Raw genomic sequence first — 19,624 nt, 5'->3', positions numbered from 1 at the left:
TGGCCTGGGTGATGGGCGCCCAGAAACCCGAAGTGCATGTGGAAACCACAGGAGGCCTGTGCGCTCAACGCGGGAAGGACTTTCTAACGCCGAGAACTGCCCGGTCTGGAAGGGCACCCGCTTCCTCTTTGGCGGCGAGCTCCCTGGCGTGGGAGGTAGTCCAGCTGAGCTGGGAGTGGGGGAAGCGAGATGTTTGACCTGGAAGATGTCTGCGGGCCCTTTGAAGTCTGAGCGGGAACATCCCCGCAGCCTCCAATCCGGCCTTTTCTCCAGCTTTCTGTTTACCTAAGGAGGTGACAGGCTGGCGCTTTGGCGTGTCGGTTTCCTTTGCCTAGCAGCGAGCGGTTTGCTTTCCCGGGGGAACGCGGCCTCTCCGAGCAAAGCCAGCGGGCGGCAAGGTGGCACCTGGTGCGGGCAGTGCAGAGGTCCGAGCCTTCAGGCCCTGCAGACGCTTACTGGGGGCCCGAGGGAGATGGCCCAGGGGGGCGACACGGGGCTCCCGGGGCCAAACTGCGCGACGGGGGGGGGGGGGGGGGGAAAGAGAGGGTCCAGCCCACGTCGCCGGCCACATCAGAGCACCAAGAGAACACCAAGTCTTTATTACAGGAATTCCTAAGAAACAGCCCCACGAGAAAACCCACACGTAGGAAAAAAAGAAAACCCAAAACACTAATAAAGCAACACACAGACGTGGGGCTGGAGCTTCCCCGCGGTGCGCAGGGCGCTGGCGCAGAGCGTGGCCAGGCCCACAGCCCGGGGGCCCTCCGCAGCCCCTCGGGGTCAGATCCGGCTGGAGCTCGGGCTACGGGGCCAGGGGGGCCTCGTCTGGCCGGAGGACGGTGGGCCCCCCGCACCTCCAAACGTGGTCACGTGCAGCCGCGGTGGCGCCCCGGCCCCTCCCCGCACCTCGGGACGCAAAGAGGTGCGACTGCGGGTCGCCTCCGCCTGCGGTCCTGAGCGCCCGCCCCGCCCTCGCCATCTCGGGGGTGACTTGAGGCCACCCGGCCCACAAAAGCTTGGCTCGCACTCCCAGCCCCCGCGCGGCTGGGCTGCTTCCACTCTCCGGGGTGGGGTGGGGAGAGAAGGTGACTCAAACCTCGGGCTGCCCGGGATTGCGTCTCCCTGGAGAGGTCAGCACGTTCTCATCCCGACCCGGTGGGGCCGGAGACCGGCGGTCTCCCTCCCATTGGCAGTGGTAGAGCCGGGTAAGGTTCGCAGAACCCGAGTTCTCCTTTTCCTCCTGGGGTCATTCACCTGGATCTTGGGCTCTTGGCAAGGGGCACCCAGCAAGCCCTTCTGCCCCAGGCGCTCCCACCCGGGCTGACAGCCTCTTCCCCTGGCCCCACACCATTCCTGCCCAACCAGAGTCCTCCAGCTCCGGGGCGGCCACCCTCCCCATCCCTGCTGGGGGTCGTGCCAGCCCCTAACGGAGGCAGCCTGAGGGGCCCAGGCAGGGTAGTCAGCAGATGCCTCTCTTTCGTGGCCCATCACTCCTCAGAGGGGGCCCAGGGCTCTCCCTCCTGGCGCTCTGTGCAGGGGCTGTGCCATAGAAGACAGTGGGAATAAAGGGCTCAAGTGCCCAGAGGGAGCAGGGGATAGGGCAGGGGGTCCGGCAGTGTCTGTGGCCCAGCAGGGATGATGGGAAAGGCTGGGAAGCAGGGGCTCCACCATCAGACCCAAGAGCCTCTGGTAGGGTCATCCTGCCCTTCGTGGCACTCCAACCTTGGCCTGTTTCTGGGTGTGTGTTTTTTGTTTTTTTTTTGTGTGTGAGTTTTTTTAAGAAGGGGGTTGGATCCTGCATTTCCCACTCATTGCCCATAGAACAGCCTGGCTACAAAAGGGGCCCTGGTTGGCCAATCGCCGCCCTCCCCCCTCCCCCTCTTCCAGGTCCTTCCTCCAATCACAGCATGCAACTCCGAAGTTCTAAGTCCCATTGAAAGTGGCAGTGGCTCGGCTGGACTGTGGCTAGAGAATCGCTGGGCCTTGGTACGGTACTCAAGCACCATCTGTCCATCTGTCCGGCTGCAGCTAGGCTCTTCAACTGGGGGCCGGTGTTGCTCTCCGGCTGCCTCCGCCGGGTCAGGTCATCTCCAGCGAGGAGGGACTGCTGTCATCTGGTAAGGAGAAGGCATGGGAGAAGTCTTTTCCGGTGAAGCCCCGGGGTCCTTCACCACTGGTTCCTGGAGAGATGGTTCTGGGCAGAAGCTACCAAAGGCAGAAACCGTCTCCTTCCTCTGAGGACTGTGTCAGCCTTGGAACTCTGCCTGGACACACACACACACACACACACACACACACACACACATACACACACACACACACTCCTAGAAATGGTCCAACTTGCGGAACACCAGGAACTCTGGCAGCTAGAGGTGGAGTGGGGGACTAGAATTCCGATGGAAGCCGCTGAATGGGAGGGCTGAGAGGAGGCCAAGTGCCCAGCCCTCTGTGATACAGACTAGAAGCCTCTGTAGCAGCAAAGTAAATGGGGCTCAGAATTCAGTAGGCCCCGCGCACCAGCCTGAGGAGTTCATAAACCTTTAGTGCTCAGACGACCCGTGCAGAGAGCAAGGATAAATGGAACGAAGGTGTTCTGGTGATGGAGTGAACAGAGTAGGGGCGGTGAAGAGACCAGTGGCTGTTAACCAGGTGATGAGAAGGAAAAAGTAAGAGAAATGACGTGGGGAAGTCAGGGGGAGAGATGGGCCTTCAGCGAGTTGACATCTAGAGCTAGAGAGATTATCGTGGGCTTAGCTGGGGTTATGGAGCTGAGATGGAGATTCAGATTTTGGACCCAAATGCACAAAAGTATTACTGATACTGTAAAAGAGGGTGGTGGCCATGCCATGGCGAGTGAAAAGATTTCTCTTTCTCTCTCTCTCTCTCTCTCTCTCTCTCTCTCTCTCTCTCTCTCTCTCTCTGTTAATCCTCACCGGAGTATATTTTTTCCATTGACTTTTAGAGAGAGTGTAAAGGAGGGAGGGAGAGAGAAACATCAATATGAGAGACACACAATTGGTTGCCTCCTGCTCGCACCCCAACCAGGACCAGGAATCGAACCCACAACCCAGGTATGTGCCCTTGATGGGGAATCAAACCCGAGACCCTTGGGTGTGTGGGGTCGATGCTCTAACTATTGAGCTACACTGGCCAGGGCAGGAGTGAGAAGATTTCAAAGAGGGTCAAGGGCAGAGCTACCAGGAGAGATAGGATTGAGGGAGGAGGAGGAGTAATGGGAGACAGAAAGGGACCCTGAGAAGGTCTCAGGATTCTGGGGCCACGGGAACCAAGGGAGGGCAGTTTCCAGAAAGACGATGGGCACAGCGTGCAGAAGAGCGCACCAGAGGACACAGCATAGGAGAAGGCCTGAACCTGGCAGGTGTCAATCTGGGGAGTGGAGGGCCTGCCAGCCTGCCATGGGTGAAGGAGGAGGCCGCTTTTTTACAAGTTGGGTGATCTTTAAGATGAGGAAGAGGAGGGTGCAGACTTGAGGAAGGAGCTGGAAAGGGAAAAGCTGGAAGACTCAGGAGAGAAATGATGGGCAAGGGCCTGTGCGGGAGTGGCTTGGACTGTACGTGTTTTCCCCGGGGACCCATGGGAAGGAGGCAGCAGCACTGAGTGGGAGTGGGGGCCTTTCCCGTGGCTTTATGGGAGCCTTCTGGAGAAGTGAGACGTGTGGGTGCAGCAACGTGGGGGAGGAAAGCCTGAGGGAACAAACGGTCGGGAAGTGCCTGGGGGAGGATGTGGGGAGTCACTAGAGGTGATGTGGAGGCCAGGCGCCCAGGCTGCAGGGACAGGCACTGGGAACGGTTCCTGGCTGTGTCCTCTGCGCGCTGGTTTGCCTCGCCGCCTCCACAACTGCCCTGAGGGTAGCACGTGTTCCTGCACCGTCTGAAACAGCCATACCTGCCACCGTCAGCTCAAGAAACAGGGGGACAGGACAGCAGCTGGGGGGAGGGGCTGGAAGAGGGACAGGTGCGACTGAGTCCTGGAGGAAGTGACATTCCGTTTTCTCCCCCAGGGACGCACAGGAAGAGGAGGGACAGCAGCCAGAATCAGAGCTGACCTGAGAGGGGCTGTTTCCTCATCTGCTTGTGGCAAATGCTACCCCCCCGACCTCCACCCAGCAGCCATTAAAGCTGATTTTTTTCCTGTTTCCAGCATCTGGCATTGGCAGGAATGGTTATCCTTCATCAAATAAATAAATAAGCAAGTAAAAGAAATGCAAAACACTAGTTTCCAACAGAAGCTCGTGTCCCCTGCCACAATGAGGACAATGAGGAGGGAAGAAACGCAGGGCCTGCACCATCTAGCTTCCTGACGCCTCTGGACTCCTGCAGACACCTAGGGCGTGGAGTGGGCAGCCCAGGGCGGCTGTGGCTCCAGGCCTTACCTCTTACTGTCCTTCCCTTAGGGCTTCCTCCACCTTGGGCACCTCCTGCCGCCTGCCCCGGAAGTCTTCATCTGAAAAGCAGAGGGAAGCTGCCTCATCCTCCACCCGCAGGTCCTTGCTCAGGCATGTCCCCACACTGAGCAAGAGCACCCCCTTGTTTGCAGGGACACATGCTGACCCCTGGGGGAGGGGGATGTGTGGGTCAGGTGAGAAGGCAGCAGGGCACAGTGCAGATTAGGACACCTGTCTGCCAGCCTGGCTCCATCACTGAGCTCCACGACCTTGGACAAGACTTTCCCTCAGTTTCCTCATCTATAAAGTGGGACTATCCAGATGACCCCCAAGGCCCCTCAAGCCCTTGTTTCTGGCTATCTCCCGACCACCGAAGGTCCCTCTCTCAGAGGCATAGTGGGCTCTGAGGCAGCGTCTGCTGTCCATGTGGCCTTTGGGAGGGACTGGATGAATGCTAACGGCCTTGGGCCCACAGACTGAACCTGCCCGGAGCTTGGTTCTCAAGTTGAAGCCTGTCTGCCTTCCACACTCCAGAGACTATTGCCTAGCAACAGCGCCTGGCTCTCTGTGCTCCGGGTAGAGATCTAGGTGGGGGTGTGGCTGGAGCTCCCTTTCAGGGGTGGAAGGAAGGGAGGAGCAACATGGTCCAAGTGGGAGGACCCATTTCTTTGGGTCACCTGCCCCCCCAAATCCTTGATGTGTCACCCATGTAATACCCAGGCAGGCCCTCTTCTTGGAGGGCCACTGACCACAGGCAACTTAGAGATCAAGCCACCCCGCCCTCGTGCCTCACCACAGGTGTGGCCCTCCACATCGTCCAGGAGATTGGCTGTTGACGCAGCAGCCCCCAGCCTGCCCGGCCATTCAGGAAAACTGTCCCAGGGATGGGTGGGCACTGCTGTAGGACTCCAACTCCCTGCCCTTAGTCCTCTACACCCATTCCCCCCCCCCCCGCCCCGCCCCCGGCTCCAAGCTCAGGAAGCTTCCACCACACCAGCCTTATCCCCCGACATTCCCCCCCCCCCCCCCCCCACCGGCAAGGTCTCCCCCAGACTCTGTTCCTTTCAGCTGGGCAGCCAGGCCCTGACCCTCCCCTACCTCCCTGTTCCCCTTTGGCTGTTCAGCTTCTAATACCCTGGGCCCTATTTGACAACCATGGATGGATGGGAGCCTGGGTAAAGATGTGGAAATCCTCATCTTGACTCGAGGAAGTGAAAGGGAGAAGGCAGGGCCAACGGGCTTGAAATGAGGGGGAGAGATCTGAGGATCCGTCCAACTGGAGAAACTAGGGAAAGGTTTGCTGGTTTCAATGGAACCACCATGTTTTCTCCCAAGATGTCGTTTAACTCCAGGCAAAAAGCACAAAAGCTGTAGGACAATTCTGAGCCTCCAGGAGGAAGGGGGGGCGGGGGATGCTGGCCCTCTCCCCAGGCCTGGTCATGGTGGTGGAGGCGGGCACAGAGAGAAGGCGCAGCAGGCTGGCAGCAGGGCTCAGGGAGAGGGGAGGGCCGCAGAGCCCGGGCCCAGGGCTGAGGGAACGTGCAGCCTCGGGGAGCCCAGCCCAGGGTCTCGGTGCCCTTAGGACCCACCACTCCCCCCCAGGGCCAGGCCAGAAAGGATATGACTGATGCTTCAACAAGTGTTTCCTCTTTGACTTCCGCATCTTGGTCTTCTCCGAGAAGGCCCTGGCCAGTTCGAACAGCTTCCTCCGGGTGGCTGCGGGCAGAGGGACCTGTGAGCCAGCAGCGGGGCACCGGGGAGCTCCCCACCAGGGCTCGGGGCGGATGCACGCAGGATGGCCAGGGAGCTGGGGAGGTGACGCCAGGCTGGCGCCCCAGGGGAGCGAGGCTCTGTCCTGGGATGGCCTGCAGGAGCAGCACAGGCTACGGGGAGCTGGACCAAGGACAGCTGGCAGCCCAAGATCTAGGTATTCCTTCTCAGCTTGACACACGGCAATGCCTCTTGGCTTTCTTTCCCGCCGCCTACTCCCCTCCCCTCGCCATTTCCAGAGTTGGTTCTGGGATTTCCGTGACTAATCCCAGATTTTCCTTGAAATGGAGCCTGAAAGGATGGCAGCCTCATTCACACATGGGTGTGTGCGGTGGGAGGGGCGGGGCAGGGCGGGACGGGGCAGGGGAAGGCGAGCCCTGGCTGGCAGGACTTTGTGGGAAGAGGTCGAGGACCCACAGGCCTCTCGCCTGCAGAAAGTGGGCTTAGCAGAGACCTCCCCACTCAGGCCCGGCTAAGCTCCCTCAAGCCACAGAGAATAGTAAAACTTGGGGGGAGGGGAGAAGGGTGCAGCACATTATTTTTCTGCAGACAGCTCAAGAGGATTTAAAACTTAATTTGTATCCAGACTCAGCTGCAGAGGGAAATGAGGCAAGAAGGCTGAGGGAGCCAGCCTGCGATTAAAATGTCACTTGGGTTCACCAAGAGTCCGCGGCGTTAAAAATTCCGGGGGCCCCCTCCCATCCATGAGGCCACCGGGCCTGTCTGAGGAGATCTGAGAGGGGGACGTGGGCTGGACTCACATTTGCCCATGTGTTTCAACTTGTCCCTGAATAAGGCATCTTCAGACACAGCGTGGTTGGCCTCATTGGTTCCTGGAAGGGGGAGACACCTCTGAGGGCCAGCGAGAGAGAAGAGCCAAGGCCCCTGCCCTCCACCCTGCCGCTCGGCTAATCCGAGTCACATTGTTCACTAAGTCCCCCGTGAGTCCTTCTGATCCATCCCAGCGGCCCTGGTGTCTATAGTTAATTCAGGATCAAGGGCAGAGGCTGCTGTTAAAACCCTCAGATGCACATCTGGTGGGGCCTGAGCTCCAGCCTGTTGCTCCTGAATCAGTCCCACAGGATTTTCTCCTGTGAGCCAGGATCGGCTGAGCTCCCCACCCGCTCCTCCCCGCCCCCACTCCACCGCACCACGTAAGGTCTGTGGATTCTGTCTCTGAGGCGGGCAGCCTGTGTGTGTGTGGAGGGCTCTGGTGGCAAAGGGCCACCATGCACATATATAGGCAAAGCCCAGGTGTTGAGTGTGGAACAGGGATCTCTGGGTCTCTTTGCCCCATGTTCCCAGCTTGACCCCGTTTGTGCATCCCAACAGGCTACTGTCCGCCCCTGGTCCTCCTCGGCCACTTAGGGCTCCTGGAGGCATCTGGCCCGCTCTTGAGGCAATTCTTGCTTCTCACCATCTTACCCATGAAGCTCAAAATTCCCTTCCCCCAATACAACGGCAGGGTCTGGCGCCTAGTCCAGTGGTTGGCAAACTCATTAGTCAACAGAGCCAAATATCAACAGCACAACGATTGAAATTTCTTTTGAGAGCCGAAAACCGACTTCTGCACATGGCCACGAAGTTTCAATCGCACTGTACGTGCGCGCCCGCACGTGGTATTTTGTGGAAGAGCCACACTCAAGGGGCCAAAGAGCCGCAAGTGGCTCGCGAGCTGCAGTTTGCCAACCACTGGCCTAGTAGATATTCCCTAACTACCAGATGAATGAATGAATGAGTGAGTGAGTGAGTGACCCCTTCCCAGACTGGTCCTGCCCTTCTCCGCCCGGTGCATGTGCTATAATCAACAGCGTGTCCTTAGCTTTGCTGGTAGCTCTACCCATTTCTTAGCTGTATCTCCATAAGCTCCCCCTGGGGCAGAGACCGCGGCTTGGAAGTCTCCTGAGTCATTCTTGTCCCTCCTCCCCTGATGGACATTATGTGGTGTGCATGTCCCATTCTTGCCCATGTTTCCAGACACCTCTGAGGAGTTCAGCCAGCGTGTTAGCCAACCCCAGCTGTGGGCTCCAGCAGCTGCTGGATTATAAGAACTCAGGGCTGCTAAGCAGAGGGGCCATCTCACTCCACAGTGAGTGCATTGGGGGGACAGAACCCTCCTGCCAGCCCGTTTTGTCACCCTCCCCCCAACTCCAAATATGCAAAGCACAGCTGGGGGCTTCTCTCCCAGGAAGGCAAGGTTACCTGGGGCAGGAGAGGGAAAGCCAAGGTCATTTCCCACAGCCACGCTGCTGGACTTGGATTTCTGGGACTCGTATTTCAATCGATCTGGAAAAGGACCACATTCAGGTCAGGGACGTTAGCGCCTGGGCTGAGACCAAGGCGGTGGTTGGAGGCCAAACCCCTAGACTCGCACACAAGCACACACACAAAATACGCGCACACACGTCTGCTGGCTGTCAAGGAACCCGTGCTGTCATAGACACTACTGCCCTGACAAGCACTGGAATGGCAGACTGTCAGAATCCGAGGACTCTGAAGAGCGCATAGTCTACCGTATTTCCCGGCGTATACGACGACTTTTCAACCCAGGAAAATCTTCTATACGCCCAGTCGTCTTATACGCCGGAAAACACGGTAACCCACCCTTTTGTTTAGAAGGAAATGCTCAAAGACCCCCAGCGCTTTTGCTACAGAACTGGGGCCGTCCTTGGGCCTCTGTCTCAGCCTACCCTCCTCCCTGCACACCTTGTTCCTCCCGCATGACATGCTGTCAATCACACACACACACACTTGCCACGGTGACCTGTCAGACAGACCTGTCACAGCCCTCTCGCTGCACTCCACCCCAAACACACTCTCTCCCTGAAGGGAAAAGGCAGCCAGGCCGGAGAGCAGGGTCCCTGGGCCAAAGACAACCCAAACACCCCCAAAACTCAAGAGCCCCTGCTCTGACATCCTCCACTCGGGGAGGCTCCGACTCTGGCACCCACAGACCAGTCACCTTTCCCGGAGCTCCAGACACATCATGCCAAGGCCAGTGCCTGGCACCGAGCAGATGTGTGGGGGGAAGAAGAGGGTGTAAGAGGGCACACCTCTCTTCCTCTGAATATGGGAGTGGGAGAAGGGGTAGCTGGTGATGCTGGTCCCCGTTTGGCAGGGTTCTGGGGCTCCCCCAGGGGTCATGGGGTGTGGGCCATGTCTCAGCCCTTGGCCTCCAGCCCCCTGCCTTGCCTGAGCCCCAAGGCTCCAGCCAGCATCAGCCACTTCTTCCGCCACGGAGAAGGGACACAGCGCCCCACCCGGTGCCCCACCTCTCTCCAGGGCCAGCAGGAAGTCTCTGTTGCGCTGCAGCTCCTTCATGAACTCCTCGTTCTGCAGGAAGAGCGCGATCCTCTCGTCCTCCAGGTACTGCTTCCAGCGGCTCTCCTGGTCCCGGGTCCCGGGCCCGGCCGCGGGGGGCAGGCCTCCCTCTCTGTTCATGGGCTTGGAGCCCCTGGGGTTGCCCTGAGGAGGGGAGCGAGCATGTTGAAGGCCTAGTCACAAGGGCACACGAGCATAAACATCCGTGCACATCTGGGTGAACACCTGTCCTCTCCCAGGATCTTCCAGCCGCACCCTGGGACCTGCGCCTCCTTTAAGGACCTAGTCACAGGCCCGGATCCCCTGCACGGGCCACAGTCCCCTCTGCTCAGGAAGCCGCGAGGGCTTAGCAAGGACGTTTCCTCCCCTGGACCACCCCACGCCTTGCTCTACACCCTGAATAGTCCTGGAAAGTGATCTGCAAACTGCTCAATAGCCTACACACGATCCCCAAACCCAAACCTCTCCCTGCGCCAGCGGTCTCAGGGTGCCTCCCCCTCTGCAAAGCCCTTGGGACATGCCAGCCTCTGGGAGAGGCGGCCTTGGCCCTTTCCCAGGAAAGGGAAGGAAGGTGCTCTGGCTCCCTGCCATTGGCTATCCCCATGCCGCCTCCCTCAAGCCTGGGGTGATGGCTGCAGCCAGAGCGTCCTCGGGGCTGTCACCTTCCCGGGTGGAACAGGAAACGAGGCTTTCGCTTCAGCATCCTTTCCCTGCAAACCCAGGGCAAGAGAAATAGCTCCGCCTGGGCTTAAATATCCGAAAGCGAAACTGGCTGACCCACACTGTGGGCCAGCAGAGCGGCTGAGCAGGCAGGTGGGGCACCCCTCCCCTCCATACCTGCACGCTGTCCAGCTGCTGGGGCAGGATGCGCAGGAAGTCATCGGGGAGGTTGCCCAGCAGTGGCGGGTTCCAGTTCCGATAGCGCCTCTGGCTGGAAGGGGGTGCGGGGTCCAGCACATCGATGCTGGAGGGCGAGAGGCGACAACGAGGAGGGAACAGTCAGGCCCAGACACGGGTGTCCCTGGTCCGTCACACCAGGATCCTGCTCGGAATGGCACGCCTGCTTCCCGTGGCCTGCGCTGCTTCCATTCACAGCTGCGCCGCCACAGTGGCCTCGAGGCCTCTAAGCCTCTAGAGCTCTCTATTCGTGGCGCTTGTGCTGGACGGAGTGGATTTAGACGTAGATGTTTATAAACATCCTCTAAAGACAGCAGGGCTCGTGCCCTTTTATGCTTCTACCCCTAGCACCCCGCACAGTGCGAGCTCGTAGCTGCTAAGTAACAGGTGTGCTCCAAAGGAGCCAACAGCCCAGCCCGCCCCACGCCTCTATGAATGTCATTACGCAGGGGTGGGGTGGGTGGGGGGACATGAGGACACCAGGACCCCTGGAGAGTAGAGCAAATCCCGGCTCCAGTTCTGGCACCGCCACAAGCCGGCAGGGTGGTCCTGGGTGAGACCGGCTCCCCTCTGAGAGCCTTTCTCATCTAGAAACTGCTGCCTCCCTGCCCCCGCGGTACAGCCCCTTGGACGGTGCTCTGAAAGGCACGTTGAGCAGGAGGGTTCTTGTTCCAGGAGGTGCCCAGGGGCTGCTCTTCATAGGCCAGGTGCCTGGCGGCCTGGCAGGAGGTCTGTGCCACGGCAGAGGCCCACAGCCAGGAGGGGAGGAGAGGGAGGAAGGCAGGAGCCCGTGCCCTCCCCATCCCTGGGCTCCCGCCCTGCCGCCCGGGGCCTGAGGGCAGCCTGGGGCCCCGCCAGGCGCTCCCCACAGCTCCTCGGTGGCCTGCAGCGTGGCAACCGCAGGACACGTGTTCTGCTGAATCAGGGAGTGACACACGCAGAAGGCAGCTGGGGGCGGTGGGGGCCACTTTGGCTCCAGGGCCTGGCTTTGATTTGGTCTCCAGCTCCAGGAATCCCGCGGCCCCCTCACTGGAGGGGAGCTTTTCCGGCTGGGCTGCCGCTGCCTGTGGAAATAACTTCCTTTCCTTTTCTATTTTGGGCGGGTGGCCTGGCGGGGGCCAGAAGGAGGGGCGGGGGCGGCAGCAGACGGGATAACAAGCTGCTAAGTGCGAGGTGGGAGCGGCACAGGCAGACGGGAGCCAAGGAAACCCCAGCATGCCTCCTCACCCCCTCGCTGCACAGAGGAGGGGATGGTCTGCAGAAGAGCTTGGCTGATTCGTAGGCAGCTTTGTCTCGACATCACTCTGCCTTCGGTCACTGTTGGAGGCTTCATTTTTTCTAAGGGCCTGAGAAGCAAGGGAAAATTGCTCGGGGCCTTGAAGACCAGCTTTGATGAATCCCAGCATAGAGAAATCCTCTCCAGGGTCAGCTCCCTTCCTTGGGCTTCAGGGTCTTTATCTGGGACATGGGTGGCCACCCCAACTCAGCCACACCTAGAGTCACCCAGGAAAGCTGCGGAGGGAGAGCCCTGGAGTCCCATCTGGACTCCTCTAGACATTTTACTGGAAAGCCCAGAGCGGGTGGGGGTGGGGGGGACGAGGAGTGGTAGTCTTGTCCTCAGCTGATTCCCTCGCTGCTGGGCCCCAGGTCTGGAAGGGCAGGCCCAGCCCCCTCCTGGCCCTGGCACCCACGGAGATGAGGTCAGCCCGTAGCTGTGAGAGACAGGGGGGCCCTGAGCCCAGGCAGCCCGGGCAACTCCACTGTGGTCGGAAAGGAATGTCAGAAATGAGCTGGGAGGCAAATAAAAAACTTCCAAGGCTGTAATTTCAAGGGGAAACAGCAGGTGGCCTGTGCAGAGGGGTCCTCTGGGTTTCAGAGCCTGTCTTTTATTCAGAAGACAGGGAAGGACAGGCTGGGGGGGGGGGGGGAGGCAGGGAGGAGAGAGAAGGCTGGGGAGGCTCTCCTACCCTGAGCCTGCCCTTGGACCCCAACATTAGAACTCCACTCCCAATCAGACCTCCCTGGGTTACCCATGGAACAGACCCCAGAAGGATTTCAGAGCCAAACCTTCCAGGCAGGAATTTTGGTAAACCATGGACATTGAGGCCCAGTTGGGTCAGGCCCTCTTCCCAGGGCACCCAGATCATTCAGGAAAAACCTGGACCCAGGATCCAGGCATTCCAGGCACCTTCCCCTGGGATCCCCCTGCCTGTCTGTGCCCCAGCAGGACAAACCCCTCCCCATCTGCAGGCTCACAGGCACCCCAGTGCCTGGAGGTGACGGAAAGGTGCCAGGCCATTCCTCCCCCAACTTCCTACTCAAATCTGATCTCCACCAGCAGCCAGAGGGAGATCCTAAAGCACTAACCACGTCACAGCACGCACTCCCCAGCGTAAACACCCCAGCTTCAGGATAGAGCACAGCCGTGACCTGCCTGCCTCTCCCGCCTCACAGGCCATTCCGTACATCCTGCGGTTCCCCAGGTGATCCCCTCACGCCTGCCCTGTCCAGGCCTCGGCACCTGCTGTTTCCTTTGCCCGGAATGCCCTCCTGTCCTCCGCTTCACCAGGTTGCAGCTTGGGCATCAGCTCCTCTAGGCAGCCTTTGCTGTCCCCTGCCCCCAGGTCTATGCCTCCCCCCAGACTCTGACCTCCTTGCAGGGGGCAGGGGGAGGTGTCAAGGCAGTGCTGTGTTCATCGCTGCATCACACACGTGGTTCAGCACCTACATACTGCAGGTGGCTCGACAGATGCTGGGTGGAGAGACTTGGGCTTAGCAGGGCCCTCCTGGAGCAAAGGGGCACCTGCGTGGAGGCTGGCACTGCCCCTTCTGGACACTGGCCTCTGAGGGAAGCCTCGCCACTGGTCTGTGTCCAGTGTTAAAGCTCAGAGGCAGCCATGCAGCAGGGGGTGGGAGGAGCAGTGAACCACCGATGGCAGTAGACCTGACCCATGCCTGGCACTCTGCTGAGTGCTCCCCATCCCCCAACCCTCACGCAATCCTTCCAACAGCTCTGCAGCGGGGATTAGCATTCCCATTTCACAGATGAGGCAAACGAAGCTCAGAGACATTAAGTGGTGAGCCAAGGGCCACAGAGCAAAGGCACCTAAAAGATCAGAAGTTAGGCAGCTGAAGGAAGGGGCGGGGGGTGGGGGGAGAGCATTCAGCTCTAGCTGATTCTGCAACTCATGTTCTCTTCTCTGTATCCACCCCCAGCCTAGCAAAGCCTTCATTTCTGGGTCAGAGACTTTTCAAAGTCACAGGGTCTGAACGAGGCCTCCTAAGCTTTGGTCTAGTGCTAAGGTCACCTTGCCCCCAATTGGGACTGCAGCACCCCTGCGTCCAGCCCTACCCCACCCACTGCAGCTGAACACCCAGCCAGAGCAGGGGGGAGAGGACGTGGCCCGGATACCCACACCTGTCTCTTATGGCCTGTTTCCCCTTCTGAAAAATGGGCAGAACCACTCTGCCTAATAGAAATTAAACCATTTGCAAGAACATCTTGGGATAAAATTTTTTTAAAGTCAAAGGGAAATCATTTAGCCCCAATCCAGGCTGAAAGTCATATCAAGGTCTCACCCCAATCCACCTACTTACTCCCTGCCTCCCACCCCATTACAGCCTCCTAGTCCCACTTGTGATAAAAGGAGCCCAGCTTTGCTCCTGTCCCTGCCTCAAAACATTGCTCCCCTCCCTCCCCCCATAATCTGCTCGGCCTCTCTCAGCTCCCTAAGATTCAATCACAGAGAATTTTCTCATTAGGGAGGCAACTGGACACAGCAATTAAGAGCATTGGGTTTGGAGTCAAAATGACCTGGATTCAAATCCCACCTCTGTAGTCTTGGTGAAATTATGAAACCTCTCTTGGGCTCAGTCTCTTCATCTGTAAAATGGGGATGAGGATGACAGCTGTGCCCACCTCAGAAGTGGTTAGAGGATTTGAATGTGATGGCTTGCCAGTGCTTCGTAAATAAATGGTAGCTGTTATTATTGTCCATACCTGTATGACAACAGAGTTCTCCACGACCACTGTCTGAGGCTCCCAAGATGCCCAGAAGAGAAGATCCACTAGAACAAGTCCCCTGTCCCATCATTTCCGCCACCCCGTACCACCCCAGGCCTGAGTCATTCTAAGGAACAGCAGCTTTAGGATGAAGAGACACCTGGGCTCCAGCAAGCCCCACCCCAAACATGAGGCCCAGAAAAACAAGCACCTCAGCGACCCAGGGGACCCAGCTGACAGCCAGTTTCATGTTAAATTTCCAAATCACAGAGTCCCTCACCTGGAAGAAGTCTCCAAGGACCTCGCAGTCTACTCCCCTGCCTCCAGTTATTGAACTATCCTAGAAAAAGAGACTTACTTGCTCCCATTACTTTAAAAATTCCCCACAACATCCCTAGACCAGGGATGGCAAATACATATCATCCCATTAATTACTGGTGACCGTCTGGGAGTACTATGTTGAGGAGGATTCTGAGGTTCTGTCTCAACTGAGCAGGAATGAGCACAGTGATCTATCAGTAGCACAGGCTGGAGAGGGGAAATGTCAGTGCACACATTCCACGTGTTCGTCATTCCCGCTCTGCATCTCCATTGACTATCGGCTCTCAGAAAGCAGAGGCTGAGCCTTGACTCTGTCCTGTTCGGCATAGCACCTTGCCTCGAGTAGGAATTTAGTGAATGTTTGCTCTTGAAAGTTCTTGGTATCTAGCTAAAATGTGTCTTGCTGCAGTAGAAGCCTGTTCTAGATGAGGGGTCCAGCCAAGATTCCCACTGCGTTTGTACTCAGTCCCAACCCCGGATCCCTTCCCCACTGCCCTGCGCTCTGACAGAAGCTGGATTCTCACCGGGGAGGTGGGGTGGGCGGAGCCGGAAGGTAAGGCCTGTCGAACATGTGCATGTGGTAAGCTGGTGGGGAGTACACCGGCGGGGGCTCTTCATCAGAGCTGTCAGGTTCCAAAGTCCTTTCCAAGATCTGTATCAGAGAGAATAAAGAAAGAAATATTAGCAGCTCTTCCTTGGATTTGAATAACATTTACACATAATCAGGTGTGGGCGAGGATGTGTAGTAAGAGAACTATGTGTTGCTGGTGGATATGTAAATTGTTACAACCGGCACTTTGCAAAAACCAGTCTGGCTTTATGTACTGAAGCTAAACGCATGGCTGCCCCTGACCCTACAATTCCAACACACTCAACAGACAAGAAGGCACACGTCCCCAGAAGAATGTTCCGAGCAGCATTATCCGCCCAAGTACGGTTCAGAAACAAGCAAAGCAAATCCCTGTGAGAGAAGTCAGAGCAGTGTGACCCCCGTGAGGGTGGGGAAGGCCAGAAAGGGGCGCGAGGGGGCTTCCGGGTTCCTTGGATGTTTCTTGACCTGGCTGCTGGTGAAACGTCACTGAGCTGCACACGTATGCTTCATGGACTCTTCTAGACGTGTGTTATTGTTGATAACTAACTTTAACACCAGCCACACCCTCTCTCAAAGTACTTCCACATGGATTATTTTGCCTTAGCCTCAAACAACTTGGCAAGATAGATATGGATTGCTACCCCATTTTATAGATGAGGAAACTGAGACCCAGGCTGACTAAGTGACATGGCAAAAGCCACTCCAGTGTTTTTAGAACTGAACCTCAACTTGAACATGGTCTCCGCAGCAAAGGTCCCTCCTTCCGTCACAACGCCTGCATTCCCAGGGTGGATTCCCAGGGAGGACAGTGGCAGGGCATGTGCCCAGGATGCCTCTCCCTCTTAGACTCTTGTCTTCATGCAGGAGCCAGAAAGAGGGGCAGGGAGAGGCCAAGGGGTGAGCAAAAGCTGGGGTTCCTGCTCCATGGCCTGACCTGGACCCTTCCTCAAAGGCCCATAGAGGAGTGAGGGCAGGAGGCAGTTATCAGCCAGGACAGCCCAGGTCACACAACCCCAACCGGCCTGTATCTTAGTCTCCTGCTCCCGTGTCCTCTCCTCCCCAGCTCTGTTCCCATCTCCTCTGAGACCAAAGTATGGGAAGGGCTCAGGGCCTGTCGGTCAGCCCCAGAGTCCCCAGGCCCCACATCTTAACCTCAAGTGAGTTTGCAGAAGTCACGCTAAACTGACTCTGAGCATCGGCCTGTGGACTGAAGGGTCCTGAGTTCGATTCTGGTCAAGGGCACATGCCCGGGTTGCGGGCTTGATCCCCAGTGGGGGGTGGGCAGGAGGCAGCCGATCAATGATTCTCTCTCATCATTGATGTTTCTCTCTCTCTCTCCCTCTCCCTTCCTCTCTGGAATCAATAAAAAATATATAAAAAGAATAGGATAAACTGACTCTGCCCTGCCTCTGCAAGCCTGGGCTGGGCCGGGCTGCAGTCTCACAGGGGCACCTGGCAGATGGGCAGGTGGTAAGTGAGCACGCACACATGAGTACACACACACACACACACACACACACACACACACACACACACGCACACGCTCTGTGCATACACAGCCAGCCTGACCCAAGGAGACCTCCCGCCCTGGAATGCACTGACGTTCTTTCCTTTGAGGCGGAAAGTATTTAAACAGATGCTTTTGCAGAAAAGGAGAATGTAGCTGCGTTTCAGGCTGCTACTCTGCCTACCCCAAATTTCCACAAGAGGAGAGAGAGAACACTGTGAGCTCCATTCCTGTTCATGGGCGGACCCCGGTACCTGGCATAGGGCAGCGGCTCAGCACCTATCTGGCACATCCAGAGTCCATGCTGCTGCTGTCCCCCAGCCCACGTTCCCTGTTCCCCAGACCTCGCTGCTCCGAGGGACAGGGTTCCAGGCTGAGCCTCTCCTCCCTGGGTGGCTGGTCTGGTCTGCCCCCACTGAGGCTGGTCTGAGTGAGATAGGGGTGAGGAAGGGAGAGCTCAGTGGGAATCGTTCCCAGAGGGAAGCTGCTTGGGGTTCCCCATAACTGGTGTAGCAGTTGGCCCCCCAGATTCAGGGAGATCAGGCATCCACGACTGCACCAGGAGGACCCCTCGTTCTCAGCCTCCCCTGCGCCTCAGTGCGGCCTCCTGGGGCTGCGAGAACCAGACGTTTATCAGAGGCTCCTGGAGCAGAACAAGGAAAGCCAAGGAGGCAGGCAGCGGGCCAGGCACGCTCCGGAAAGGCTGATCCCCCGTCTCCGGGGAGAGTAACCCCAGCCATGTTCCTACCCCATCAACCCCCCCGCCCCCGCCGGCCTCCCTCCCCCCCGCCTCACCAGCCACAATGAGATTGTTCTTCGGACTCTAAAGGTGTTGAAGTTTTCGGCTCTGCGGCCGCCTGACTTAATTCAGTGTGGGTGATGGATGCCTGCCAGGTGCTCCAAGGGTCAGGGTCTGGCCATTTATCTGACAGAAGATGTTTCTCTGCGGCAAGGGTACCCCTCTGGCCAGCCCACCATCCATCAGCCCTCAGAGAGGGGGCTTTTTCCAGTCAGCAGTTATTGTCATTCCAGCTGCTGCTCGTAAATTTTCCGAAGCCCTTTCCGCTGGCTCAGGAACTGCCCGCCGGTGGGCCCCGGCAGAGCTCCAAACGTGGGGGGTTGGGGAAACAGCCCAGGAGGGGTGCTGAGAAGGGGCCCAATCTGGAAAGCAAGAATCTTAGAAAAACAGAAGCACACACACAGTGCAGGCCTATGTAGGGGCTGCTGCACCCGAGCCGTGCAGAGGTCCTCGGGGCTGCGGGTGCCGTGAACAAAGGAGGAATCAGCATCCCACCTGCCAGACCGTCAGAACAAACGAGACTACAGGGTCAGAGTTCACAGAGAACCTTCCTTCCAGCTCACGCTTAAAGGATGTATCTGTAAACACATGTGCGCGCGCGCGCGCGCACACACACACACACACACACACACACACACTCGCAGCCATACATGCACTCACCCCTCTTTTTCACAAAGAAAATCTCTATTTTCTAATACTCCCTCTACTTGCTAATCCAGGCAGGTCAAAGGAGTGGTCTCCAGGGGGAAAGAGACCAAAGAAAACTAGGTACAGACAGCAGCACCATTTATTCACTCAGCAACACTCCCCGAGTGCCTGCTCTGTGCCAGGACTGTCCCGGGAGCGAGAGGAAACACCAGGATGAGCCAGAGGTCATTGCCCACAGAGCCTGTCCTGTGCCTGGAGAGAGAGCCCAGGCAGCAGCCATCGAGGGAGGCAGGGCTAGTGGGCTTTGCCCTGCAGGGTGACTCTGATTGACGGATGACGGCTGCCCGCAGGGCTGTGTTGAGTTGGACTCTGAGGCCATATCTGGGTCTAGGTTTTCTCGCTGTAAATGAGGGCAATAATAACGACCCCTCACAAAGCGTGTGAAGACGAGAAGAGAGGAGACATCGAAAGCACAAAGGATGGTGCCCGGCACAGGCTGCGACTCAATGAAGAGCAGGGTTAAGTCCCATCCGCTGGGTCCCTCCGTCTATGGCTGCGTGTCCCACATGCCCCTGCTGAAAGACTCTGTGTGCCCGTTCTGCACCCAGCACTGCAGGTCTGGTGGCAACTGGGGGACCAAAGGTATAGTGAACTCTTGGATGGGGCCAGGGAGATTGGCCACGCCCAGCAAGTGGGTTGGTGGCATCTCGCCCATCCAAAGTTTGAAGAGTGAGGAGAGAAGGGCTTGGGTATCTGTCGCTCACGACTGCCTCCATCGCGCCTCAGTCAGACAAAGTCTGATGTCACGCCTCTTCTGTGGCTCCCTATGCTCTAGGGACACCGCCCCACTTTCTCCAAGTAAGGCCTCCTCAACCTCCTGGTCTCCACTCCTTCAAGGATCCTGACAGATGGTCCGGCTGTCAGTTCCCCAGCGACGCATGCTCTATTTCACCTCGGAGCTTTTGTCCAAGCTGTTCCCTCTGCCTGCACACCTTTGCCCTCATTCTTCACTCTTCTTTTGGGTCTCAGCTTAGCCATCCCCTCCTCCAGGAAACCATACCCTCCCGTCCTGCTTCTGTTTCTCCCATCAGAGCTCTCATCACTCTGAGCTGCCCTTGCCTGATTCTTGTCCCTGTTTTCCACTGTGCCGTGAACTCTATGAGGGCAGAATCTTAGACCTGATCAAGGTGGATACCCAGAGGTTCAAGAGTAGAATTTCCTGAAAAATACAGACTAGAGGGCTCCCGCCTTGGATTGACATTCCCTGTATTGGATGGGGCCCAGGTGTCTGCATTTTTAAGCTCCTTGATTCTGATGACCCCTGACCCCCGGGTCTAGTACCATGCCTGGCATACCACTGA

General features: G+C 57.9%; 1 protein-coding gene across 3 annotated transcripts in view; it reads right to left on the bottom strand.

Annotated features, from left to right (window-relative positions):
* Positions 1-577: 577 nt before the first annotated feature.
* CUEDC1 (CUE domain containing 1) overlaps positions 578-19,624 on the bottom strand; it is a 76,430-nt gene continuing 57,383 nt past the window's right edge. Inside the window, exons 3-11 of one of the 3 annotated variants that reach the window (XM_079797048.1) lie at positions 15,242-15,369; positions 10,334-10,460; positions 9,448-9,640; positions 8,378-8,461; positions 6,937-7,008; positions 6,028-6,121; positions 5,199-5,257; positions 4,394-4,464; positions 578-2,114 (exon numbers count right to left, since the gene is read on the bottom strand). In XM_079797048.1, the coding sequence (XP_079653174.1) occupies positions 4,397-4,464; positions 5,199-5,257; positions 6,028-6,121; positions 6,937-7,008; positions 8,378-8,461; positions 9,448-9,640; positions 10,334-10,460; positions 15,242-15,369 (825 nt within the window). In that variant the 3' untranslated portion in view covers positions 578-2,114; positions 4,394-4,396. Of the gene's footprint in view, positions 2,115-4,393; positions 4,465-5,198; positions 5,279-5,458; positions 6,122-6,936; positions 7,009-8,377; positions 8,462-9,447; positions 9,641-10,333; positions 10,461-15,241; positions 15,370-19,624 lie in introns of those variants that run through there. The other 2 variants (XR_013815018.1, XM_079797047.1) reach the window with 2 other exon arrangements.

The sequence above is a fragment of the Cnephaeus nilssonii genome (genome assembly GCF_951640355.1).
Source record: "Cnephaeus nilssonii genome assembly, chromosome: 19".
Classification (NCBI taxonomy): domain Eukaryota; kingdom Metazoa; phylum Chordata; class Mammalia; order Chiroptera; family Vespertilionidae; genus Cnephaeus; species Cnephaeus nilssonii.
This window is presented reverse-complemented; position numbering and strand designations above follow the sequence as displayed.